At 42.6% G+C, this 27,999-nt stretch overlaps 1 protein-coding gene and 1 long non-coding RNA gene across 3 annotated transcripts in view; one reads left to right on the forward strand and one right to left on the reverse strand.

Annotated features, from left to right (window-relative positions):
* PLA2G15 (phospholipase A2 group XV) overlaps nucleotides 1-22,407 on the forward strand; it is a 346,700-nt gene extending 324,293 nt beyond the window's left edge. For both annotated transcript variants that reach the window (XM_069653570.1, XM_069653579.1), the window contains exon 6: nucleotides 14,907-22,407. In XM_069653570.1, the coding sequence (XP_069509671.1) occupies nucleotides 14,907-15,418 (512 nt within the window). In that variant the 3' untranslated portion in view covers nucleotides 15,419-22,407. The remainder of the gene's footprint in view (nucleotides 1-14,906) is intronic.
* LOC138582344 (uncharacterized) overlaps nucleotides 1-27,999 on the reverse strand; it is a 253,519-nt gene that overhangs the window by 165,049 nt on the left and 60,471 nt on the right. The window lies entirely within an intron of this gene.

Consider the following 27,999-nt stretch of genomic DNA (forward strand, 5'->3'; position numbering starts at 1 on the left):
GGTTTATTGTTACCTGTTGCTTACTTGGCAACTTGTCACACAATTGATAATATGATGCATAACCTAAGCTCAATTGCTTTATGTATAATTTTAAATGCCAATAAAAACATTTCAAAGTAAATAGATCAATCTTTTATTTTACTAGTTAATGGTTTGCCAACAAAAGACAAAATTTGGCAAAACCTAGTCGACAAAGTTAGACGAGCCCTGCAATATCTAAAAGAAAACAATGAATACTACAAAGATATAAACATAGATGAAAACTTAAGAGAAACCTCCCAAAAAAATCAAGACTCACCAGCAAGTGGCCAATTTGAGCGTGTAGATCCTATTAGTGCAGCTAACATTTTAGACCAGTATACAATTCACCCACTACACTCCAAAGACACCATTGATGATGCATTAGAAACATATCAAATGCATCAAGCCAAAGGATCCCCAATGAGCATATGCGGATAAAGTGTACAAGCACGTTCTTTTTCTCTACCCTTTACTACAGGAAAATGAGGAAGATATGATGAAAGGTCCACACGAATTAGTGCATCAGAATATCGCTCTTTAAGAATGTTTTATGAAGACCCCAGATTCAGACAAAATGTCAACTACATTTTCCACCTCCCCTTTGAAAGTGAACTAGCAACTCTGTTATGGAGTTGCACACACATTAAAAACAGCCTCTATCTTTTTAAACCTTTCCACTACCCAACTACTTCAAAAGATCAGACAAAGATTAAGTTTTGCAGTCAAGTAGTATCTTTTGATACTTGACTGCAAAACCACGCATATTTGCCAAGAGATTTGTATCTCTTGGCAAATATGTGTGGTATAAAAGAATTCTGGTTCCGAGGTCACACAGATTTAGGTGTTATGCTAAGGAACCTAGGCCCGCCCACATGCTTTGTTACTTTAAGTTGTGCAGAATATGCATGGGATGACTTGTACAACATCTTAGGCACTGCAAACCAAAATAAAGATGGAATAGATGTAAAAACACAAAGAGAACTCTGTTCTCTTGACCCTGTCAATGTGCTTTCACCATTGCTTCATTGCTATGCTGCACTTTATCTGAAATAAAACTACCCCTCTGCTCGGAGAAAAGAATATCAATTTAGGCGAGCATCACACATCCACATGCTTTTGTGGATAAAAGATGCTCCTAAATTTGGCATGATAGTGACGCCACTGGTTTACAGTTTATTGAAAAATACATTACCTGCCACATCCCTTCAGAAACCACAGATAGTGACCTACATACACAGATTTTACGCTTCCAAAAACGCAAGTGTGGCAAATACTGCTGAAGTAGATACAAAGGCAAATACATACCAAATGTCACATTGGCTTCCCTAAATCAGTTTTCAAAAAAGGACAAGTAAATAACTTGACGTCTTCTTTTAAACACAGCGTAAAAGGCAAATACCCTCGAGATACATACAACATTAAAAGGGACAAAGTATCCAAGTACACCAATTATTACAATGCAAACATAGACATAAAGTACATTGCAGACAATTCCACTGCAATTGCACGATATGTCACAGCGTATCTCACCAAAGCTGAGGAAACAGAGCTAAAAGACCTCTGGGGTAACAAATCTGATAAAACACTATCACAAAATTGTACAGCTTCAGTATAAAAATACTCTCCCGTAGAGCATGCAGGTGCTACGAAGCTGCAGACCGTTTAACAGGTACATCCTTATATGGCAAATCTGAACACATTGTCTGGCTGAAACTTCGGTCCAGCTTTATCCTGAAAGAGTACTAAAATCCTACCAAGAGATTGAAACCATAGCCACAAATGATCCTAACAGCCAGCACATTTAGAAAAACTATTTAACACATACTACCCAAACAGAAATACTACTTTGCAAAACATGTATCTGTACAGCATTGCCCAAAACTACACCTACAAAAACAATGTAACGCCAATGAGACAACTGGGAAATATTCAGTCTCATCTTATGAGGGAAGCCTAGTTAAACTCACCAAACCCAGTCTAATCATATAAAGTTATCATTTAAATCTCCAACATAGATAACTGTATTACATGGCCCTACTCCATCTTTTTAAACCTTGGAGAAAAAAAAGAATTCTTCTTGACTACCTACGACTCATTTGAAGCTGCATTCAAAGCAAATCAAAGCTGTATAACAAATGACAATTTCAAACAATACAAAGAAATGTTGGACAACGAACGCCAACAAGAGGGTGAAATTGAAGCTCAACTAGACAAATACACTCCTGAGGGCAGTCAACCTTCCCTCATAGGAAGCCAAGAACCATTCATTTTAAATGAAGCAGAAATAGCCATGACTTATCAATATAAACAATCTAAGGAAGACTTGTCAGTTGTGGAATCACAGTTAAATGAGCAACCCACCATTTATCTAGAAGTCACTCAAGAAATTGAACATAGTTTTAAACATGAAACTAAAACCTGTAGCTGTAAAAACTATAAACCTCTGCTCCTGTATGTAAGCGAAGAAGCTGGTTCTAGTAAAACATACTTGATTAAAATAATCGTCACATTCTTTTAAAATATAACAAACAACCTTTTGGCTGTAGTAACAGCCCCCACAGGTTTAGTTTCCTACAACCTAGGAGGTGTAACTTTACACAGACAACTGTTCTTCCCAGTAGACCACCAAAACAAATGGGAATACTACAAATTATCAGCAGAAGCTGCTAGTACACAGAATTCCGAAACAAATGAAAGTGCTCCTGATCGATGACGTAAGCATGGTTCCAACCTCATGTTGGCTTTAATTCAACTTGCGAATGCCAGAAGTCCTAAAAAAACAACTGAGGAAAACATGTTTTTGGGGACCTCCTACAGTTAACACAAGTGAAAGGTCAACTTATTTTCAAAACATTCGGACACAAATAATGCTGCAATGGCCTTAGCAGTATTGGACATGTAAATCTATGGCAGCATTTTCACTACAAAGACCCAACTCAAAACCTGTGTCAGTCTACAGACCTCATGTATGCTAATATTTTTAAAAGCATTGGAACTGGTCTCCTTACCAAAGATGCAAAATCCATATTAAATAGTAGACTAATCCATGGGCTATATCGATGAAACACATCTGCTCCTGATGTCATGGAACAATTAACTCAACAAAATCTAAAATGCATGTCCTTATTGCAAACCCTTGCAAGCTGCAGACAATTCAACAAGACAATGTTGAAAACAGAAATGCAAGCCATACTGCATATCCGCTCCACAGACAAATTAAGTACACGGCATGATATTTCCTATGTGTCAACAAGCAACAGCACGACTAAATTGCTTAGAAAAATGGTTCTCCAAGACAGCTGGATTGGAAAAAATATTGACTTTGTCTCTGAACTGCAGAGTAATTTTAAAGCGTAACCTCGACGTAGAATAAAGTTTAATCAATGGAGCAATTGGCATGGTTGTTGGCTTCCAAACAACATATCCACATGACAACAACATTCAATTTGTCAACATCCACTTTGCCAAACTTGCAAAAGTTAGAAAAATTGGCCGGCCAATAGCACGTTTCCTTCTTTTCAAAGACATGTACGTACGCAGAGAGCAATTTTGTTCCTCTTGCATATGCTGTCACTATTCACAAATCACAAGGTCTAGTCCTAGATCAAGCATTGATTGACTATGGCAGCACAGTCTTTAAAGAAGATATGAGTTGCGTATCACTTTCACATCAGTGTGCACTCAATGGTCTCTTCTTAGTTAACTTTGATGCAAAGTCAATGCTGACATTTCTTGCCTCCTGGACTACAACAGGCTACGGGCACTATATACCCCCCCATCTAGATATGTACCCTCTACCTAAAAAAAAATAAACCTTTAAAAAGACAAGTAATACAAACAGAATCCGATCTCCCAACAATGCTGCTAAAGAAACAACAACCAACTCCTTATGCATCAAACAATACAATCACAAACTCTCTAGTACAAAATGAACTGCATGTCCATCAGAAAACAAAGACAGAAAACATTGCAGGCCCATCAAACGATCCACAAACAGAACTCTCTGGTACATTTTAAATTCAGCAACACAACTGGAGTAAATTGTTATGCTAATGTAACAATTAATTATTTCTTTCAATTGTTCACAACATTTATTTAAACGGCTTGGACCAGTTGTGTTTGTAAATGCTCATCCTTCATAGAAATGCAACAAATAATCCTGACAACACTTAGTGTCTCGGGTGTAAGGCAAGAATTGGACTACTAGGCAGGAAGGGTAAAACTTACCATAAACACCCAGGAAGATCCACAGGAATTCCTAATGTACTTACTACAAATACTGGAAACCAAAAATTCTTCCAAATTTCATGCACGTGGAAACATACATGCACACTCTGCAACCATGTTTCACAAGATCACATCCCTAATGAACGATTTGTATATGTATCCATACCAAATTCTGAATCGATTGCATTTCACCAGCTTCTGCAGAATGCAAATCATGGCATATTATTGCAATTCAGACAATCATTCCACCATACAAATAAACTCGCATAACCAATGTCATACTAATGTGTCTAAGGTACAATGCAGATGGTACCACAAATAACGGTAAGCTTACAGGCTTCACTGACGTGGTTGATACAAGGGGGGGTTATGGGGGATAGGCTCACTCCTCGAGCCCTTGTCTATATACAAATATGTATTTCTACGTCCTTTTGTCAAGAAAATGAAGTTGTTCATCCATCCAAGATAGAACAGCTATGATCCACCATTTAGCCAACATCAAATTACAACACGACATCCTAGTCACCTTTGATGTTGAAGCGCTATATACGAGTATCCCACAGAGAGAATATATAGATGTACTTAAAATCTACCTAGATAGAAGAACAGACCTGTCCACACCCACATAATTTATTCAAGAGTGCATCCGTTTAGCACGAACAGAGAATTTCTTCATGTACTAGGGACAATATTATCAGCAGATATGTGGTAGAAGTATGGGATCATCTTTCGCACCAGACGTAGCAAATCTGTATATAGACCACCTTGAAACCACATACATATACAATTGTAACAGATACAAGACTGTTGGTCGGGTGGGTCTGATGCATTGATGACATCTCCATAGTATGGAGAGGAACACAGGCTCTACTGCAAGAAGTCCACCTGTGGCTAAACAACATAGATCCATGCATCAAGTTCACCATGCATTCAGATACTACACATATCCCTTTCCTAGACCTAGACATCCAGATTACAGAAAATGGGACAATTGCCACGACACTGTACAGGAAACCAACAGATAAAAATACACTACTGAACTTCAAAAGTTTTCAGCCACAAGATTTAAAAGAAAATCTTCCATTCGGACAATTTCTGAGGATAGGAAGTAATTGCACCACACTACCAGAATACGACCGACATGGGAAAGATTTAGAGAACCACCTAAAAGCACAAGGTTATTCATTACAAATCATCCGAAAAGCACAAAAGACGGCAAGGAACCCAGAGAGAGATGTCTAACTAAATATCAAAGGGAAGAACACAAAGAAAAAATGACATGCGTCACTACCTTCACACCAGTCAGCAATGAAATCAGAAGAGTCATCCAGAAAAACTGAAATCTTTTACAGACACCTTTCTTCCCGAAAAACCAAGAGTCGCCTTCAAGAGGAGCTAGAACCTAAAAGACCGATTGGTTCGCACATATCCCATCCTTACAAACCAAAGAGGAAACCAAAGCAATCTGTGGAACCTCCCACCGGTGGTTGGACACTTCAGATGCGGGAAGTGTTTAGTATGCAGTCTAACCCAGGATCAAAAAGAAGTCCTCCTAAACGGAACAATGTGGAAACATAAAACATTCACAAATTGTCTCACTAAATGGAGCATTTATGCGATAAAATGCCCATGTAACTCACTGTACATAGTTAAGAGCAAGCGCAAGATCAGACAGCAGATCTGTGAAAACCGATCCCGTTTGAAGAACTCAATAGAGGACAAACCAATGGCTCATTTTTTGAAACTGAAACATAAGCATACAGAACTCTGCTGGTTTATCATTCAAACAGTCACTGCAAAAGCCAGAGGGGGAGACCGTGATCTAGCTTTGAGAAAACTTGAACAGAAATGGATCCACTGTCTAGATACAGACAAAAACAGACTCAATGTATCCATAGAGTGGAACTCATTTTTCTAAGAAATGATGGCCAGACATTTAACAACCAGATACTGCCACACCCCAATTAGAATAAAGTTCGTCCCATACCTAGCCTAGACCAATAAGAGGCACATTCAGCCAAACATCAGTATCAACATACTAAAGATGCAAAGTATATGATCTGTTTTTTTATTTGTAAATTGTGAATAATAATGTATGAAAACAATTGCTGTACAAAATTGGTCTACAATTATTGTGGGGTACAAACAAAATCTATGGTTCGTTTTTCATGAAGTTCTGACAATTGCAGTACATATAACTCATATGTGATAACAAAAGCTATGCATATGAGAAGGGACTGGTACAATCCAACAATACGGATCAACTTTCCAATTGGACCCCATTTCTCTTTCTTTAGCTCTTCTTGCTACTATTGTGGATTGCCTGGTGTACTTCCCTGCCAGGAATCCTTCAATGGGATTTTCAGATCCCCTGGTATACTCCCCTGACGGGTATCTTACCCCAATGTCAAACTCTTTATACAACTCTGGTATTCGTGCCTGCCAGGACTTCTGCATAAGTTCACGAGGTAAGGGTTTTCCTTTCTCCCCCTCTTTTAGCTTTCCCAGGCTTTGCATCCCAACACCCTAACACCCTGTTGTACTCCTCTACCAGGACCTCTGCAAAGGTTCACGAGGTGAGGGTTTTCCTTCGTACCCCGCTTTCCCCTCTCTGGCTTTACTTCCCAACTGCCTGGTGTATTAGTCTGTCAGGACTTCTTAGTTGTTTCACTGTTCTTTTCACTGTACCACAGTAACATATACCCTGAGATATTTCAAAAAAGGGTAGCAAGCGCTCCTCTCCAAAAAGAACATGGCATGATAACCTGTTCTGAGATGTGTTTGCAGCACACACTTTTTGTTCACTGTACCTTTCACAGACGGGGAAATAACCATTTGCATATCAGTCTTTGTCCCGCCCACGTGGCCAGTCCAGCACCAAAATGCTGTGGCAATTCCTCTCTGAACAAGTCAAGTGGCACAGCGAGTAGAGCGCTCGCTTTGACATCCCTGCAGAGCCTGCTAACGCAGGTTCGAATCCCAGCAGGGCCAAACTCAGCCTTACATCCTTCCGAGGTGTGGGTGGTAATAAGCAGCGCTCAGATACCTGAAGGTTCGTAGCGCTATATAAATGCAAAATTATTATTATTATAACCAACAGCATCCCCATACAAGTGTTTCAGCCTTGTTGGGCCTCATCAGTGAGGTGAAGCTGTGTCTCTTTCAGTACAGTGAGCAGGGAGTCCACGTCTGGTTGCCTCCAGGTAACTCAGGGTCACCAACCCCAAGTTCCTTGCAAATGTTTCAAAAAAAGGTAGCAGGCGCTCCCCTCCAGAAAGAACACGGCATGATAACCTGTTCTGAAATGAGTTTGCAGCACACGCTTTTTTTGCTCACTGTACCTTTCACAGATGGGAAATATCCATTTGCATATTAGTCTTTGTCCCACCCACATGGGCAGTCCAGCACCGAAATGCAATGGCAATTCCTCTCTGAACAAGAGTACCAACAGCAACCCCATACAAGTGTTTCAGCCTTGTTGGGCCTCATCAGTGAGGTGAAGCTGTGCCTCTGAGCACAGTGAGCAGTCCTTTGTAAAACTTGGGGTTTCACCCCAAGTAACCCACGGTAATCCAGACATGGACTCCTTGCTCACTGTGTCTTAGAGAGGCTCCGCTTCACCTCATTGAAGAACCCTCATTAGGCCGAAACACGTGTCTGGAGTTGCTAATGGTACTCTTGTTTGGGGAGATTTGCCTAGCCTTTCGGTGCTGTACTTCACTTGTGGGTGGGACAAAGACCGATATGCAAATGGTTATTTCTCCTCTGTGAATGGTGCAGTGAGCTAAAACGTGCTTGTAGACCCTCCTGTGTGGAGGAAATTCCGTAGAACAGGGTATTTGATCCATGTTCGTTCTCAGTAGAGGGACTACCACACTCCTTTGTAACTTCATATTCCAACCGTACACTCCTTTTCAGGCAAATGCAGACACAATACTAGCAGCTTGTAACCTGCACATATACAACGAATTAGAAAAATAATTGTACCCTCCCTGCCAGAAGACAAAATGATGTGTGTTTCGGTTGTGGGACAGGCAAGGTAACTGACAGTGGACATGCGGGAGAATGCTGCTGGGCATGTGGATACAGTGTCCAAAACTCTTCTGAGAGGCACAGAGGTCGGATCCCTTTCATTTCATAGGCCCCAGCTCTTCCATTGTTCCATAGGTGTTCCAAGAGCTTTTCAAAAAGAGGAAAAATACTCTGACAAGTCGCTGTCCCGCATCTCTTCGAATACACATAGCTCCTCATATGGGCATTCTGACAGTTCCAATCTAGTCGATACAAGAACCCGTTTTTCCACCACCTCTGCTCAAAGTAGAAAGCAGCACACCTCCAGTCTCCTTCCACTCCACCCCCCTGGTTGGTAACTGATGTCCTTTTTGACCTCAGCTTGGCTCTTCAGGTTTTGACAAATCCTTTTCTTATTGAGGAGTGGCGTTCATATATAGAATTACCGGGATGATTGAACCTATTTGGGGAACCCTTCCCCCACCCAACCCCCGCCCGAGAGGAGACTTATCTTCCTCCAAAGGACGCCTTGATCTGGTGTGTATTCCTTGGGCTCATCAGTAAACCTCCAATTGTGACCAATTCGGAGTTTCTCGCTAGGGTTCCAATTGGAAATGGCTCTGGGCATTATTTTCCCTACTCAGAAGAGAACACAAGCCATCAGCAATTGCTAATAATAGCCTTGGAATCGGCAATGATTCCAGCTCGGATTATCATAATTTGCTGGCCCTGATGGCTTCTTTAGTCCTGGGTGGTCCTTCACGAGAGGTTGTTCAGGAACACCAATTGCAGCTGGTGTTTAACTGGAAACTGGTTATTCATCCTCAATCTACTGTCCTTTCAGCACAAATGGTGGGCCCATGTGCCAACCCTTTACCAGGTAGTTCAGTTTTCACAAGAGGATTCTAGGATCACAGTCTGCACAGTCAGATTCATCTCTCCTTGTATTGGGGCCGCAATGGGTCATTTGCCGGTAAACCTCCTCTGGAGCCAAGAGGGCAGACAGAAGCACGTACATTTTTGGAGCTGAAAGCAATCTTCATATCCTTCAAGATATTTCTTCCTTCTATTCCGGGGAGGAGAGTTCTGATACGAACAGAGAATTCAATGACAATGTGCTGCATGAACAAGCAGGACAGAGTCCCACCCCCTCCCCCTTCTGTGCACGCTGACCTCCAAGTTGGCACTGTGCTTTACAGCAAAGTCCATCTTGGTGCATTTCATCTGGTGAGATAATGGCATGTGATTGCAGAAGCTCATATATGCGCCTAAAAATTCAGCTTTTGACAGATCTAATGGAACAAATATTTTGAAAGGGGGATTTTTTCTTGATGGGTCTCTTTCCAAACCAGTCCAAAAGGAAGTGCCCCTTCTATGCATCATAGAATGTTCAAGAAGATGAGTCACTGGGAGGTGTCTTCTTTCTCGATTTGGGACCTTACATTTGTGTGTGCATTCCTCTTTTCCTCTGATTTAGAAAGGTGATTCACAAACTGCTTTACATCAGAAAGTCAAGATGATTCTAATGGCTCTGGTGTGGGGGGAACTGGTTTTGGTATTCTGGCCTTCTTGGTCCGTCTGCTCTCCATCAACAGTTTCTTCCTCTCGGGGCAGACCACCTCACACAACACAATTAGTCCTTCATCCATGTGCTCACCTTCTTAGGGACGTGAATCAAGGACACTGTTTATATTCATCTGTTACTTTCATAGGAGAACTGAGTTTCTTTAGCTGCTTGAAAGTCTTCCATTAAATCACAGTACACAAGAAAATGGAGCACATTATGTTAATGGTGTGTGGAGAAAGCATTCATCCAACTTTACCAATAGAGGGGCGATGTCTTTTCTTTTGCTGCTCATTTGGTGAACACCGTCATGAAGCTGGACTACCTGTTAGCGATTAGTGCTTGCGTATCTGAGGATTTGTATGTTCACTTTCATATCCCATAATTTGTGGGACTATGCAAGGTCTTTTTCCATATCGGTTCTCCATATCCTGCTTGTGATCTCAACATAGTTCATGCAACTCTGATGGACATGCCGTTTGAATCCATGGCTTTTGCACACTTACTTTTCTGATAGCCTACTGATCAAGAAGGATCATTGAGATTCCTTCATTCCGGCTTTTTTTAAATAAAACTAAATAGCTGTGCACAGCCATCCTAAGTTCATGCCAAGTATTGTTTCAAACTTCCATATTAAACAAAAGATCGCTCTTCGGATTTCTTTTCTCAAACCTTCAAAAGATCCTCAACCTTTTAATGGATACTGAGGGCTCTGCACAACCAAGGGTGCTTAACTTTTACCTGGAAATGAATCATCTGATAAATGCCACAAAACATCTGTCACTTATTGGATGAGTATGTCACACTGCTCTAAAGCAGCAAAGGCCACCATTGCAAGATGGGTGGCAGGCAGCATACTGAAATGAGCATTGAGCAAGCTGCAGCCTCCAGATGGTGTTTGTGTACACCTAGTGAAGTTCAAAGCAGACTTGGTGGCTTTCCAAAGACCTGTCCAATGGAAGACCTCTGCAAGCCGATGTCTACCAACTCCCACACCTTCTGCGAGCAATACGCTGTGTGTGACCACTTAAGATAAGACCCTCAATTTGAGCAGGCTGTCCTGCTAACTTTGTTGGTGCAAGGAGTTGTGCCCACATGTATGTGGACTATTCTATTTTTCGCTCACTGGACTGTTGTATACAAACCAAAAGCAAATAAAGTCTAGGTGAATTTTGAATAAGTATGGTACAAAGGAGACTGAATGCAGGAGTAAAGAATTGTTACTCTCCTTGGAGACAGCTCTCTTCCGCACCCGTAGTCCCCTTTCCTCTGAATGGCCCAACACTGCCCCCCCCCCCATCCCTGACAGTTGCATGGTCTCAAGCTTCAGTGTCCACACAATCTATTATCCTACTTGCATTGGTAAGGATATGTTATGAAGGGTGAGTACAATTTTCATGGTACACATTGTAAGCGACCTTCGTGTATGGGAATGTTTGAAACGTATATTTGACATTCACTGCACACAAGCTTTGTTTGAAGTAAGTGGCAAAACGTTTCACTATGCATGGCTCGCTTTTGGGTGGCAGAAACTCACCAAATGTGGAGCGTACCTATGCTGACATGCACCATTTTACAGAAAGCTGTGGTCAATATTTTGTCACATCACCATAGGGCAAGTTCGTTTCTCTTGGGTCAAGTATGTAAACTAAGGAACTCGCGTGCAGGTATAGTGAGATTTGTTTTCAGAACTTGCAATGCCTCTGCTTATGCGGAGTAAAGGACTGACTGTTTGAGCATGCGAAGGGGAGAATACCACACGGTGACCGATGCATGCACACTGGTGCTTTACCTTTTCTACATGTGCTGCTTAGCATCACGCTCAGGTCTTGTCCCCATAGAATAAGTTATCCAGGGGTATGGAGTAAAGGGGATTAAGGACTAGGAGTACCTGAGTCACTATGGTAACATAGGAACTGGAGGGGTATGCTCACTATCAGCGCTCACAGCTATAAAGTATGATGGAACAAAAATGACTTTTTTATTTGTAGGCACCAAATGGTGTGGGTTTTATTAATGTGGAAAAAAACACAAATCGGTCAGAGTAATCCAGATTATATCATCTTCTCTTCAGATGATGAGTTCATACGTTTTGGGTGATTCCCTAAGAGTTAGTATTGCAAATGCAATTAGAAATACAAAGTCACCATGTCAGTAAGATGCATACCGTAAAGAATATATTCAAACACCAATGGGTAATGGTGAGAAGTAACCCAATTGATAATTGAGATAAAGCCACGGCTTTATTTGCATTTTAGTTGACAGTGGAAAGTCATCTAACCTTCCCCACCGCCGCAGCACACTATATAATATATGTACCTTGCATACCAAATCTAGTTAGGATAGCGCACCTCCAGCACAGGGCTTATTTCCACAAAACCCAAGCACTACTGTAACATATCCTTTCTGCATCACAGTACAAGCTGCATATTGGTGGGTTTTCTTTTCTCATCCGAACAGATTCTACATTGGTTATATGTATCAATAACTGCAAGATATCTTGCATATTGACACGCAAGACACTGAGTATTAAGGTTGCAGATGGCGCAGTCATGTATTCTAAGGAATACAATGCTCGCTACTGTACATATAAGGATATTCCAATAACCATGTAGTTTTGTGACTTTATAAAGGAAATCTGCCTTTGGCCAAATGCGTTAGTTTGTTATGGCACTGGGAGCGTGGAATCTCAAGGGATCTGTGGTTGTCATCTTTCAGATCTCTATATAACATATCTAATATATTTATTGCAGAGATCCTACTAGTTCTAGAGTTGCATTGTGACTTATTTCATAGAAACATTTTGAAATGTAATGTTCATGTAAAAAAAAGTTAGGAAAGGTACAAAAATGCAATGTGTTCATGTAAAAGAAAAATATTATTTTATGAAAGGTACAGGGGAAAGTGCCTTGTTGGCACAAAAATGCTGACAAAAAATGTTAACATTGATTTACAGAGCTGATGAGACGATGTGGCTGTAAGACCAGATGATGAAAGGGAGGTTGAAACATGAACCAGGGACAATAACATAAATATATAACCACACTTAAAAGGCAAAAATGAAGCCTCTGAGGAGGGCGTTCACTAGCATTGTGGGAACATGTCATGTGGATTTGCAAGGTGTGTTCACCTGTGTTGCAAGTAAACGGCTTAAGGCTACACAAACTCGCATGCCACACGTGTATTTCTGATACAACTTTGTGAGGTAATGTCAGTCGTGACGAGCAGTTCTTTAATGACTTTGTACCCACATGGTCTTATCCCAACCATCTCCTGTTTAGGGTTAGTATTACTGCTTTGCAGTCTAAGCTCACCATGTGAACCTCAAAGTCCCACTCTAAACAGAAAATTACCTCCCAGTTGTACGTTAGATTTGCTGCTTAACATGTTACAAATGGCCACAAACCAAACATTCCATAGCTCAACATTGTCCCATTTAGAAACCTGCACTATAGAGCAGAAAAACAATCCCATAATGGCGTTGATGTGGGCATTGTTGACTTGGAGTTGAGAGGGAGTTATTGAAGATAGGACGACCACAATTTTCTGTTTAAAAAAAAAAAAGAAAGATTTCTGAATAAAAACAGATTGACAACACCTAAATGCATCGCACATTTCAAGTTGTAAAACTACTGTTGCAGCCAAATTCAGTTTACCCTCCCATGTCTTCAAATGAAACCCACTTTTCCGTTATTCGCTAATGAATACAATTAGGTTTGCATGTTTCAGTGTCCCCTCGCCCAAAAGCTCTGTATAGTGTTCTTGTAACCTCGGATTTAGTATTCTTTCCATCAGCAGTCTTTTTCCCTATCTGAGAATGGGAAAGTAAAAGCAGTGATAAGGGAGTACTTTGAAAACATTTCAGTATAAATTCATGTTAAGCTTATTTGCATCACTCTTGCCATCCTCTACAGGGTGTCTTAGTGTTACTGTTAAACTTGCACAAACCGATATATCCTAATGTTTAACGTTATACTGAAATTGTGATTAGAAACAGATTTAAATATTTTACAATACCCCTGGCTGTGTTTTTGTATCCAAAGTAACATCCTGCAGTAAAGTAGAAGGATGTTTTGAGCTAACGCTAGCTTGACAAGTTCAGGGTCTACCCATGCTAGAGTATCTGTATAGCCGGCAGCTGCTAACTGTTGGGCATCATTAAGTAGTGGGGATCCCATGATGCTCCATTCACTTGGTTAAATCTTGCCCTCACCCATTCTCTTGCAACCACTGGATTTCGTGTCCTTGCAGGAACTGCTCTCCCTCCAGGGGCAAACCCAGATCCCTGGAAACTGTACCTCTGTGAAGCAAAACGTAGACCACGGTCAGCCCCAGATTGACACTCGCCAACCACCTCTGCTCCCCCCCCAGTCACTTTGGTGTGTAGGCTTGCTATGTTGGAAACGGGGATAGTCCATTTTTGGAGAATGAAGCCATATTAACTGCAACCAGTTTGCCTTGATAAGATGTTCTGTCTTCTGCTCTCCACAAGCCAAAGTGTACCATGTGGCAGAGCAGCTGAGACAGTCCTAGAACGACTGGACCCGATTGGACCCGGTGTTGCGAAAATCATCTGAAGAATAATTTTGCATTTGTAAGGCAGTGTTTTGAAGATCTTTAATCTTGATTTAACTGTGTTTTCCCCAGTGCGCAGAACAGTGATACGTATTACAAGTCCCGGGGGAGTAGTAAAGTGGTGGTAATGGGTTTGCTGTTACTTTACCGCACTACTACGTTGAGGCTTTGGTGGCGAAGTGGAGGAAGTACATCCAGCATATAGCTAGAGGTTCTTTCTCTGCTTTAACACAAACATTGAGGGGAATTGCTCTTGATAATGCAGCCAAATCTCTCACAGAATCCTATGGGCTGAAGCATAAGGAGTAACTCTGCCCTTTATTTGACTCCTCATCTGGCTGTAAAATCTGCCAGGCCGAGTGGTGGCAACACTAAGGGCGTTCCTTTGGAAAGACCACCAATCTCTTCACGAAGCCCGATGTCATTGTTTTTCTGTTTAAAATACCCCATTAATTGTTTGTTAAACTTTTGTTAGTCTGTAGCATAATGGTCTGCTTTCAATTTTCAGGTGACAACAACAGAATTCCCGTCATCAGTTCACTGAAGATCCGAGGTCAGCAGAGGTCTGCAGTCACCACAAATTGGCTTCTTCCTTATAACAACACTTGGTCTCCAGACAAGATCTTTGTAAGCACCCGAGATGCCAATTACACCATTCGAGATTTCCAAAAGTTCTACAATGACATTGGCTTTGAGGATGGCTGGCTGATGAGAGAGAACACAGAGCACCTGGTGTCCGCCCTGATCCCACCGGGGGTTCGTATTCACTGCCTTTATGGCACAGGTGTGGAAACGCCCGACTCCTTTTACTATGATTCTTTCCCGGACAAGGAGCCCAAGGTCTCCTTCAGTGATGGTGATGGCACTGTCAATTTGCCAAGTGCGTTGCAATGTCAGCGGTGGCAAACTCGGCAGAAGCAAGAAGTGACTTTGGTTAATCTGCCTGGAAACGAGCACATTGGGATGCTCTCAAATGTGACAACCATTGCATACATCAAAAAGGTTCTGCTTGGGTTATGACACTACAACAGCTGGGTCACTGTTGTAGCCTTCACTTAAACAGGGGGAGCCTTTTCTGTCCCTCTTTTCTCGATCTGTACAGGTCTTGTTTTCATACCACGTGATACTCGTACAGATCTAGAGCTGTTACTCCATTCGTTTTAATGTTCTTCAATCCTAATTTGTGTTTTATAATCAAGTGTCTGTCAGTGTCCATCAGTATTTCCACTGCAAGCATTTCAAGCGTGCAGAAAATGTGGCCTTGGATACTGATGTTTAGTTATGTAGCGCAGTGAATCTTTATGCCTTGAGTGTCATGAATTGCTGTGAGCAGATATGTTCTGAAACGAAATGCTGCCTCGACAATTTTTTCTGGAACCCGGGGACTTTGTCATAGATTACACCTCAAAATGAAGTATTTAACAGCCAGGCAATCTAGTATTCTCCCGTCTCTGCATCTCTCGGGATTTGAGTGTTTAATCGCTATACAGAACCATAACGTGCTGGTGCTGAGTGTTTAATCGCTATACAGAACCATAACGTGTTGGTGCTGAGTGTTTAATCGCTATACAGAACCATAACGTGCTGGTGCTGAGTGTTTAATCGCTATACAGAACCATAACGTGTTGGTGCTGAGTGTTTAATCGCTATACAGAACCATAACGTGTTGGGGCTGAGTGTTTAATCGCTATACAGAACCATAACGTGCTGGTGCTGAGTGTTTAATCGCAATACAGAACCATAACGTGCTGGTGCTGAGTGTTTAATCGCTATACAGAACCATAACGTGCTGGTGCTGAGTGTTTAATCGCTATACAGAACCATAACGTGTTGGGGCTGAGTGTTTAATCGCTATACAGAACCATAACGTGTTGGGGCTGAGTGTTTAATCGCTATACAGAACCATAACGTGTTGGGGCTGAGTGTTTAATCGCTATACAGAACCATAACGTGTTGGTGCTGAGTGTTTAATCGCTATACAGAACCATAACGTGCTGGTGCTGAGTGTTTAATCGCTATACAGAACCATAACGTGCTGGTGCTGAGTGTTTAATCGCTATACAGAACCATAACGTGTTGGGGCTGAGTGTTTAATCGCAATACAGAACCATAACGTGCTGGTGCTGAGTGTTTAAACGCTATACAGAACCATAACGTGCTGGTGCTGAGTGTTTAATCGCTATACAGAACCATAACGTGCTGGTGCTGAGTGTTTAATCGCAATGCAGAACCATAACGTGTTGGTGCTTTTGCCACCAGAAAAGAAGATGGTTAGCGATTATGTGTACCTTTTGAAATGGGCACATGAAGTTAAGAGGAGGCTGAAAGAATTATACACGTCATGTGAACATGTCCCTTTTCTGTACCGTTTTCTATGTTCCCGTGTATGACTAACTTTATGCTATTTATTAGAATATGTGATGTGATGGTTCAAACATTTATAAGGATGTGTTTATGCAAGTTGTTTTCCAATGTTCAGTGATTTATGCCATGTCTAGGTGCCAGTGATAGATGGCAATAGAAATACTGCCCATTTCTGATTGAGTGCCTGAAAGATACCTTGTGCCGTGATGTGCCTAGAATTCCTATGCTGGGCCCAGCGCCCTGTTGCTGAAAGACTTGCTTCAGAAGAGTCTGTATGTGGGCTCCAAAAGTAATTAGTTTGTGTCCTCAAAACTGAACACAACCCTCTCCTGATCACGGGCCTCTTGACTACACACATGCCAATCACAAGCTGCACAGACTCTGTGCTGGACGTGTACATTTGGGTTGCTGATTAGCCGGACGCAAAGGGGGAACAATATTGCAAAAAAGTATAGTTTTGCATACTAGTGTGTCTTTTTAACATTTATAGTGTGCAAACACTTCGAAACACACACACGTGCATGGTTTTTAAGGCATCCTTTGTGCATACTTTCTTCTCGTCGATACCAGGAGTAATTCCTCAAGCAGTGTCCGTCTTAGACGTGCCAGTAGGTAGTTACACCATTAACTACTTGGTTACAGTAGGCTGTACAGTCTGCTTGCTATTCCCTGGCATGCAGCCTTGTGACCTGCAGCAAGTGGCTTACGGTATATATGCAGCTTGCGTGTTCCGGACCACATCGAGAGCGCATATATAAGGGCAATGGAAGGTGGCTGTTACATTTCATTTTAAGTAGTTAGGTTTACTTTAATTGCCTCTTATCTGATCGTTTAAAAACTTATCCTTTCCTTTGATTAGATCCTCTCCATTTCGCATTGCTGAAACTCCTCTAATCACTTGCTCTTCATGGCTTGAATTTGGTGTTGAGTTGAGGAGCTTAACGCTCCTTAGTTTCTAGCTGGCCTCCGTAGCAGAGCTCACCCTCTTGACGCTACGCTTGCTTATTTAGCAATGCTAGCTCAAGGTGTGTTTTGGTTCACACCTCATCTTACATTAAAAGCTGGAAATGATGGCTAGCAAACGCAATTTTGATAGACTGGGCGATGCGTACCTTTTAGTGCTGCAGTACTGGAAACCATTGCTGCAAGTGGCATCTTGCTTCTGCGCAGTTTGAAGTCACGTTCCTGATGTTTAGTTCCCCAACTGGGTGAGCATGTGAGCCACCTCTGTTTTAAGCTTGTCAGTATGTGTTAATGCTATACTGATTAGCGTTGCTTGCTGGTTAACACCCTCCGGCCCCCAGTCTATTTAGGACCATTGTGCCTAATCCTTTCCTAGGCTCTTGTTAAGTAGACTCACTTTTTCTTTCTAACGTATTCTGAGAGTCCTAGGCTATCAGAATATCGTCACGTATCAGTTCCTTTGGATCTTCATTTAATTTATTTTTCCTTACTCTTGGTTGTGCAAGCATGCTTACTTTAGACTTCAAGCACAACAGCCCTCTGCAACCGTCTTGGCTTCAGATCATTTTACATTTCTAAAGAAGTGTATGTGACTGGCCATTTATCTGCTCAGCCATACTCATTTCAAACAGTTATTTTTGTAATTTATTTTAGTCTTCATGCATTTATTTTTTCGTCCTAATTAAAGCTTTTTCCTCAAACACAGGTCTTGATTTTGAAATGGTAATCTTTGATCGGGGTCAAAAGGTTGCACTGTATCTATGCTGTAAGGGATTTGAAATGGCAGATTTCAGTACTGCCGGGATAAATGATGGCAAACTATGGCTGTTTTCAGCCTTACTTACGCATATCTCTTGGGAGTGCATGTCCCTGGAACACCCAGACATGTGCTATTCTTTCACATGGCATCTACACGCGACATATACACGTAAGACATATCTACATAAATGACATGTTGGCTGCAAATCACATTTATTATATACATGTTTGGTTAATTAGTATGCACTACCACAGTACCCATTTAACCCCACGCCAGCCTACCCTCCTGACCCCCACAGCACACACACACACACTGTTCGCCCTACCGTGCACACAGCCCTGTGGCAGTTTTTCCTCCCAGCGCACCTAGACCAGGCCCATCGCCATATCATATTGGCACTGCTTCAGAACCTTTCTATCACTGGGGACCCCATGCATCTGTCCATTCCCCGCCCACACCCAAAGTCGCATATCTCTGGGGCATCATCTTTCTCAGTGTCATATTTGTGTTTACTGGATCTTCATAAGGACCATACAATAGCACAGTTCTTCTAGCATTTCTTTCAGCACAACTGCTCAGGCGAGCAGGAAAGGGCTCGCAAGCAGAAGCGCGTACAGCAGTCTGGAAATGTGGAGGCCCATTGCTATGGCACCGAAGATTGCTGTGTGTTGGGATCTTAAGGACTGAGTGCATAAACTGGAAAACAATGGGATATTCATCAACTGTTGTTTAACATTAACAAATACAAGTGGTCTATAAAAAGCATGTCCTTAACCTGCACATTTCTTTCCTATTTCTCGGAGTCCGCCAGACACCAGGCCTTTCCTAATAGTGCAATCTTTGTGAATTGAAAATGTCATTAAAGTGGACACAGTTGTCGGCACCGTTTTGTGGCTGATCCAAAAGTAGAGCAGGAGCAGTGTACATTTCTTAAGGAATAGGTCTTTTCGATGCTTAGGTAAGGCAATTTGGGATGCTAAATCAGATGTTCGTATTTAATTAAATGAATTGCTCAATGACCAGCAAGTCGTTTCCAATTCCCAATCTGTAGGCAGTGACTGCTTTGATGTGCAGTTAGTTCATTTGATTCTGCTTTGCAGCTACTGAACACCACATCCTCTAAATATATTGGGGAAATGGCACATAAGAAGGCGGTGAGGATTTGGGAGGATCTAGTCACACGCAGCCCGCCCGTACATCTGACTATTCAGTGACTGTGATAAAAGCGTAACATGTGTCCCATCAGGGATTCTGTTTCCAAATGGGATATTTGTGACGGATGCTTAGATCCCAAGTTAGGGAGTTCAGACTGAGACCTTCCAAGGTGAAATATAGTCCCCATAAGAGTCTGTTCTACATATGACGGTGATGTTGGCACAATTAGGTTTTATCTCCATGTTCCAGGATAAGCCGTCTTTACTCCAGCCTATAGCATGATCAATCCCAGTACCTCTGTGATCATAAATGAGAAAATTGTCCCAAGAAAACCTATTTTACTTTAATAGCAATAGCACAAAATGTCTGTTTTTTTGGTCCCTTTTCAATTTTGAAAGAACCTTTGCAAAGTATATTTTACTAAACTGGTAGCAGCGCTAAGTGTGCCATTTTGCCCGTTTCACCTCTTGTACTTGCAAAATTGGCACAGAAATGAATTCTCCTAGAACAGCATGATCTTCATTCCTCTAATGTGGGCTATGCAGATCTTATGCCTATTCATACTAACCCTCCTCACTGTAAGTCCCTTTCGCTAAGCCATCAAGAACGATGTTGCACTCCCAGCAAGATGGGCTTCGTATGACACCCAAGCCCAATAATATGCACATTGTCTTGCCAACTATTTGGCTTGCCACCCACAGACAATTGAATCCGGCAGTGGCGAACATGCCATGCCACCCACTGAGGTCTTGCAATCCCTCGAGTTGCATCGCCTGCGGTGGAGCAACGTTGTCCTACTGGGATCCAGGAAAGGATGTTTTTTCTTAAATTAAGAAGGTTTGGCTTTTAGGTCATGATAAAAACTTCTCTTAACTGCTCTTTCTCAAGGTTGTGGTTCTTCGATGGCATTAGATGCCACATTCATGTGTAGTACTTCAAGGGAGCTGTGTCTTCACAGACGCGAAGATGAGCTGTATGGAATGACTGGGAATGTGTAGTTGCATTAAGTAATGAATGTTTCACTGAAACATCTCGCCATCAACAGACTGCGTACATATCCTCCTTAATAATAGGGGTAGTGGTCCAACAGAATATGACCATACAGGAGAATCTTCCAACTAGAAACATTTTCCTACCTATTTAGCACTATCTTTTGAGTTAGCCATCTGTGAAATCATCCATAGGTGGATGAAAAACAAACTGACAGTATTGTGCTGTCACTCTGGTTTTTCCAGGGATAACACTTCCAACTACAAGAATAGCACACTCCTGGTCAGGCGCTACAGTACAGCAGCAAAGCCGAGCTCTTTGAATGCATTTTATGCATGGATACACTCAATGTGGCCATTGAATCAAAAATTGTACGGTTGCTTTCCTCTACACTGCCTTGAAACCTTAAACTAGTATGTGCCTTTGTACTGTTTTTACAATTTTCGAAATTCCCGTAGCAGATCTTACCTCAGGAACGTGTGTAGATTGCGTTTGAATTACTTTGCTGGGATAGGAGGTTGCCAGCCTAATTGTGGTGGAAATGGATGTCCATGCCCTCTGCAAGACCTCAGTTGAGAGCAGGGCTGTCCACATCCTTGCTGCACCCTCCATAATTGTCACAGTTTTTGCTGCTGCTCTTAAATTATTACGCGCATACCTTTATGGAGGGTTCCATGTGAATATCCTGCTTGCAAAATGTCATCCGGGAGATGATTTTCCCTGACCCCAACAATACTTTCCCAAAATATTCTATAAGGGGGGGTCGGTTACGATTCTAAACCCCAATCCTAGAATATTTGCATAAATTGTTTGATTTTAGTCAGGGTGCAAATGTGGGGCAATGCCCACTCCACCCACCGAGCAACATTTTTGTTAAGATTTTCACTGGATACCTTCTGCTGGAGTGCTTGTATAAAATAAACTATAATTAATATAATGTATTGAACTTTAAACTTGTATTTTTACTATTGGCAACTTTTGTGATATCTTTTGTGCCAAATATACTGCAAGAAGTGGATTTATTGGTGTAATGGTCTATTGTGCCTGTGCCATCAAATGTCTCAAAATGCCCCATATTAGCAAAACACTTGTTACACAATCCTCTAAACCAATGAGTTTCAGTTCAGCTGAAAAGCCTGGTATGATTGTGTTCAATTAGCATATTGTCATCTTGCAGCAAGCTGCCTGGTCTGTTGATGTGTATTGGGTGAGGATGACAGTTGCATCACCCCAGGCCCCCGGTTTACATTTAAATTGGGAATAGTGCCAAACCTGTTAACAATAGCACTCTTCAATATTGCAGTCAGCTGACTCTGCAGACTACTGCTGCATAATAAATGGGAGGGGTGGTAACATGTAGGTGATAATGAATCTCCTTTTTGTCTAGGATTATGGATCTATTTCTTCTATGAACAATAAAATGTCAAGACTCCAAATTGTACAACTGAGTGAACAAGAATGATATACATGCTGACGTTAAATAGTAATGATTTCACTATGTATGTGTTAGTTTAAAATTGTTAATTAGTAAACTGCGTCAATGGGGTATTAGGAATGTTTGCAAATATTCTGCATATATCGGAACAGAATGTCTAAGACTAAATCTAGCATTGTTTTAAGTACTATTTTGTAATAAGAATATTAGTTGGGTCAATGTGAGTTTTTGTACACAGATATATATTAAAATATTTACAATTCCTACAAAGTCCTAATGAAACATGTTCTATTATTATTACTGAAAATAAAATGATTTGGCCATGGCCAAAAGCTATTGTGAGATGTTATATGGGACCCTTGTGTTAAAATAAATGTAGACCAAGCGTAGCTTAATCTGTATTAAGAAAGGTATGCACTTTAATCTTGCCCTCATCTGTTGTCAACTGTATGACACCCCTGAACCACTGTTTTGGATCCTTAAAATGCAAAATACAAAGGGAATGCCAGTGGATGCATGGCTTGTTCTCCTGATTGTCCCTGGTACCAGACCTCCAGATAAGGTGCGTACGAGGCCTTCTTATGCATGAAAATCTTGTAAATGCGGCATTGTGCCCATTTACACACAAGTTTACAGCAGAAACAAGAACGCTTCTTTTAAATTTATCTACATTGATGTAATTGTAAGCAATCGATAAAAGCCTCTGAAACAGAATGCATTTCTCTGAAGCCTTTCAAAAAAAGAAACTGCACACTGTGATAAAAGGAATGTTTTTCTTTCCATTCAACTTCTGCTGTGTTGATGCTCATGGAGCAAGCAGAAGCCCTGTGCATATTTATTTTCCTAGCATTTTAGTATTTTATAACCAATAAGATGGAAAACTAAGTTGCAATTGAGAATTCATCTTTTGTAAAAAAAAAATGCTTATTTTTTTCCAGTGAAAGCTAACCAGTATTGCACAATTATATTTTTCTGAATTTCTGTGCTGTGTGCATAATCATACGGAGGCAGATCATTTATACAGTTATAATTTCATTTCCACTCCAATTATAAAAAAGTGTGTAAAATTGAGTATGCACGGTCTAGTTTACATCCATTCAACCTTGCAGTCAATGGGGTACATTACTATAAATGGTCAGTGGCAGCAGAGTCTTTGCTCAAGGGTGAGAGATTGTCATTACACCAAGCACAGGTGTTGTAGCCTCTCAAATCTTCAAGAATACAATTAAAACATCCAAAACCTGACTTCCCAGGATGTGCAAGCGCTGTTCAAAAACAAACAAATGAATGTTACGTTTGTAATTGAAATAGAAACTCAGCAAAACATGCCCCTGTGATAATCCAAATAGGTATTTTGACATTATGTATTGCTTCATACATGATTCTTCCAACATCTAGGCACTGTGATTATTATACCTCAATTAACCGACCTCTGAAGAATGTTAGCCAATAAGATAGCTCAGCCGGTTGAGCGCTTGTTGCTGCAATCTGTGCGTGATCTGTAGGGTGCAGGTTCGAATCCTGGCCTGGCCAACTCGGCCTTTTATCCTTTCGAGGTCGATAAAGGAGTACCGACTTAGGTTTGGTGATAAATATGTTCTATGTACAGCGCTTTGCCAAAATCGCTATATAAATAACTATTTGACCATGCGATTAGATATTGAATTTAGCATGGGTTCCTTGCCTCTTTGCACTATTCTATCATAATGTTGGCATACCATTAGGTAGTAATAGCTCCAGGAAATGGGGACTTTCATTTTACATCAAAAGACAACTCTGCTATCGAACCTCAAACGCACAATGAAATTCATGTTTGCTTTACTATGTAATTGGCTAGGTTTTTGTGTTTTCAACATTTAAATATATACAGGTCAAATCAAATTGACAGACCTTAGAGAAATAATGAAAGGTGTATTCTCTCACAATGCAGAAAGCTGCTCCATAGTAATGATTTTTGCACACGTCGGCTGGATGTCGCACACATTTTACTCTCTTGAAATCACATTTAGTCTCAAAGATTAAAAATGGGGCGTAAAATACTCCCACCTCAAAATCTTATCTGGGCCACTGCCTGGTCCCACCTTCTTTGTTGTGCATATTAACCATATTACTAATTGCCTTTCTGTATGTGTGCATAGGACTTGTATCTTTGCATTTGAGACTAACCTACATGTACAAGGACGACCCACAATACTTCATGGTTCGACATTCTCCGTTTTTATTTTTCTGCCATCGGTTGTCTGCAACTTTGCATCAGAAGAACCTCCTGTAGCTATGTGCGAACGCAGTTTTCTGTGACGAGGGATTGACATTGAGTTCAAAGCCTTCAAATCCCCATCAAGGCGTACAGTGGGCAGAGTGTGGGGAAAATGATTTTAATGTTGCTAGCACTCTTAGAGAATGCCTAGTACCGTCCCCCATCTCTATACTAAGGCTGCTTCGAAAACCTTGAGTCCTTAAGGGAAAATACACATTTGAAATTCTGCTCATGGTGCAATTCTAAATTCCCCTCGCAAGATACTTACAAAGTATGTAAGAGCTGTCACCCACAAGAGCATGCTGAGGGTCGCTGCCGGGCATGCTTGAAATTCAAACCAAAAACACTTTGGGAGTGCCTGGAGAAGTGCTGGACAGTATATGCCATGCATTCGGAATCGACAACGGGTGAGCCAATTGCACAAATGTTGGAACTCAAAGTAGTGGTTTTAGATGCATGGGGTGGTAGTTGAACCCCCCCCTCCCTCAACTGCCAAACAGAGGTGCCAGCAGGCAAGACCTTGCATCCAATCCTCCGCTCCAATTGCTTGTCTAACAAAAGTTATGGGGAGGTCCCCTGGCAATTCAGAGGCTGCAAAACAAAGTAAGCACAAAAGTATTGATGGAGGTTGAGACGAGAGCAAAGAGGGTCCGTCTCTTCCTATGAATGCAAGAAAACATCTATGTCACCGGTTTTCAGCGTAATAGGCCTTCGAATCCGAATAAGAAAAACAGAGCACAGAAGCATACATATGAGGACGTTTTAAAACATGTTTCCACTTATAATCCACAGGGCAGACCAATTAAAGAGAGTTTCACCGAAGGGAGGAAAACACTTTCTGCAGAAGAAAGCATTGATGTATGTATATATATTTCTGATGTTTGTTAATCTGCTTGGAATCACATGCTGTGCATAGGTCCGACATCCAGTGGTCACTGCGGAGTATTGCATTTTGTTTTTCGTAGTCGAAAAGGGACGTCGACAAGGCGTGTCTGAAATACTATCCCTATAGTGACGTGCGTTGTACCCACAATCCCTCACGCGTCGAGGTCCCTCAGATGTTTCTTTCCGCCCAGCTACTGGTCGCCTTTACGGGGAGCTCCTCGAGAGACATTGCAGATTTCATCTCCTCGACCTTTGGTCGTTTTCCTATTTAATATATAACACATCGATCCCTCCCTCGACGCAGTTGTGAAGCTGTCTCCGCCGAGCAAGATCTTCGACGGAGGGGACGAGCGGAGGAGATCCTTCGCCGTTGCCGAACACGTGGCCTGGCCTCGCAGGCCAAATACAGTAGGGAGAATGGGGTCGTGGGACATCTCTGGTTCTTTTCTGAGAATGCCTTTCCTTTTCCCCTTCCTTTCCCTTCGGGTCGTTATCACGATTTATTGCCTCGGCTATGGAGAGGACACCCTTTAGGTTTTGGCCGCGTTGCAAGGGCAAGTTTACTTGGAAGGACAAGCATTCACGGTGTAACCGCTGCTTGCCCCTCGATCACAAAGAGGAGGGTTGCACGGCTTGTCGGCTTCTTAAGCCAAAGACTCTAAAAGACCGTAGGGTCAAGAGGTGGGCGGCCTACGCTATGTCGAAGGCCGATTCTTCACCCGCCGCTGCTACCACCGACAGTGACGAGGAACGTGATAACACGACCTCCGCTACGGAAGTCGTAGACCCCTCTAAAGAGCGCTCGCGCTCTTCGTCGTCTGTCCCCGGCCCCGACGGGCTCGGCTCACGCCCTGCTTATGGGGATGAACACCCTGGCGACACTGACGCACACGATACCACACATAAGCACACAACCCATGGCTCTTCTTCGTCGAAGACGAAGAAAGCATCAGCGCCCAAGGAGAGGCAGGTTCCACCGGCGGCCTCCTCGGACCGTTCAGGTTCGAAGCCCCTCTCGCAACCGCAGCAGCGACCAGTGACTGGGCTTTCAGAAAATAAGGCCGCCGCCCCGAAACCATCGGCTGGCGCGCACCAGCAGAGAGCGCACGCCGCCGTACAACGATCGACACCCGTAACGTCGAAACCACAGCCCTCCGCTGACAAACGAGTCGCAGAGAGCTTGGCGAGGATCATTGTAGCCGACACCCTGAAGCGTACGCCGAAAGACACATCGAGCGCTACGCAAAGGTCGAAAGACACGCCGAAAAAGCCCGAAGAAAGACAGGGACTACCCCCTTCAGTCGGGGGGACCCCCAGCACACCGGAAGGCTTTTCGGAAGGCGACGGGACACTTTCCTCAACGTTATGGGAGAGGTCGAGCCGTTTTCAGCTAGATGTCACTAATTCTCCCCCGCTAGACCGCTCAGGGGGTACCCCATGAAACCATGGAAAGGCTCCATCTCTGTATGGAGAGAATGGAAAGGTTTATGAAGACCCAGAACCCTCCCACTCCCAAGAGAACAAGAGAAGGGCCTCAGGAGGACCCCAGGGCCAAATATCCGAGACTATTCAATCCCCAGCAGGACACAGCCTCAGATTTCCATAATGTGTATGACCTCACTGGTGAGGAACAATACTTGGAGGAGGAGGATGAATTTGTGGACGATGAAGAGGGACAGAACCAGGAGGAAGGTCTGGAAGACAGCCCAGACATGGTAGGAGAAGGCTTCGGAGAAAATCCAGAAGAAGGACCTTCTCATCCCTGGCAATCCCCATCAGTATATTCGGACACTGATGTCCTGAACCTAAATCCTCCTGACAATTCACCTGTTAGAAACACGTCTCCCATTGACGATCAGCCCACGTTCATTGCCCTGTTGCGCAGAGCAGCAGCACATTTCGAACTGGACACTGGGGAGATCTCTCCTGAAAGACTTTGTGGAAAGAGTAATTAAGGAGAAACCCCCGGTCAGCCAGACCATTCCCCTCCTCGCTTCAGTGAAGAGAAGAATCATCCCTTCGCTATCCACACCCGCACTAATCAGAGGAGTTAATCCAAGAATTGAAAAAATGTTCACTCCTTCACCCTCAGACCCGCTGTACATCAGGGGACATTCCATTCCGGATTCCCTTGTAGTAACTAATACAAGGAAGAGGGCAGGGGTGCCGCTGTCCACCAGCGAGGCACCACCTGACAAGGAGGGCAAGAGGTTATATGCCCTTGCAAAGAGAGTCACATCCTCGGCTGCCTTTTCGGCAAGAATTGCGAACAACAATTCTTTGCTAGCTAGCTACGCGGACGCGCAGTGGGCCAAACTGCGCAAAGACGCTGAAGAAGCGCCGGAACCACTACGTACACGCCTGCTATCAAATATTGGCGAAGGAACCCAGGTCAACCAGAGTATTGTAAAGAACTCTCTGGATGCTGCAGAGACAGCGGGACGTTCCCTGGTTCAGGGAATACTCCTAAAACGCCATGTATGGCTGCGCAACTCAGGGTTCAAACTGGAGACACAGGCGTCTTTAATAAATAAACCTGTTGAAGACTCAAACCTCTTCGGGAAAGCGGTGGATGAGGCTCTGGAGATGGCTAAAAAAGAGTTCGATACTATCAAAACTCTTGCCCACTACCAGACGCGGCTATGGCAACAAACGCTTTTTTCGTGGCCAACGCCAACAGCAGAATCCGCAGCAACAGTACCCTGCCACCAATTACCAGACCAATAGTGGGCAGTACAGCCAAAGAGGCCAGCGCCGTGGCAAAGGGAGAGGTCGGGGGTCCACCCCCAGAG

The sequence above is a fragment of the Ambystoma mexicanum genome, chromosome 1p, assembly GCF_040938575.1.
Source record: "Ambystoma mexicanum isolate Mex_15411 chromosome 1p, UKY_AmexF1_1, whole genome shotgun sequence".
In the NCBI taxonomy this organism is placed as follows: Eukaryota; Metazoa; Chordata; class Amphibia; order Caudata; family Ambystomatidae; genus Ambystoma; species Ambystoma mexicanum.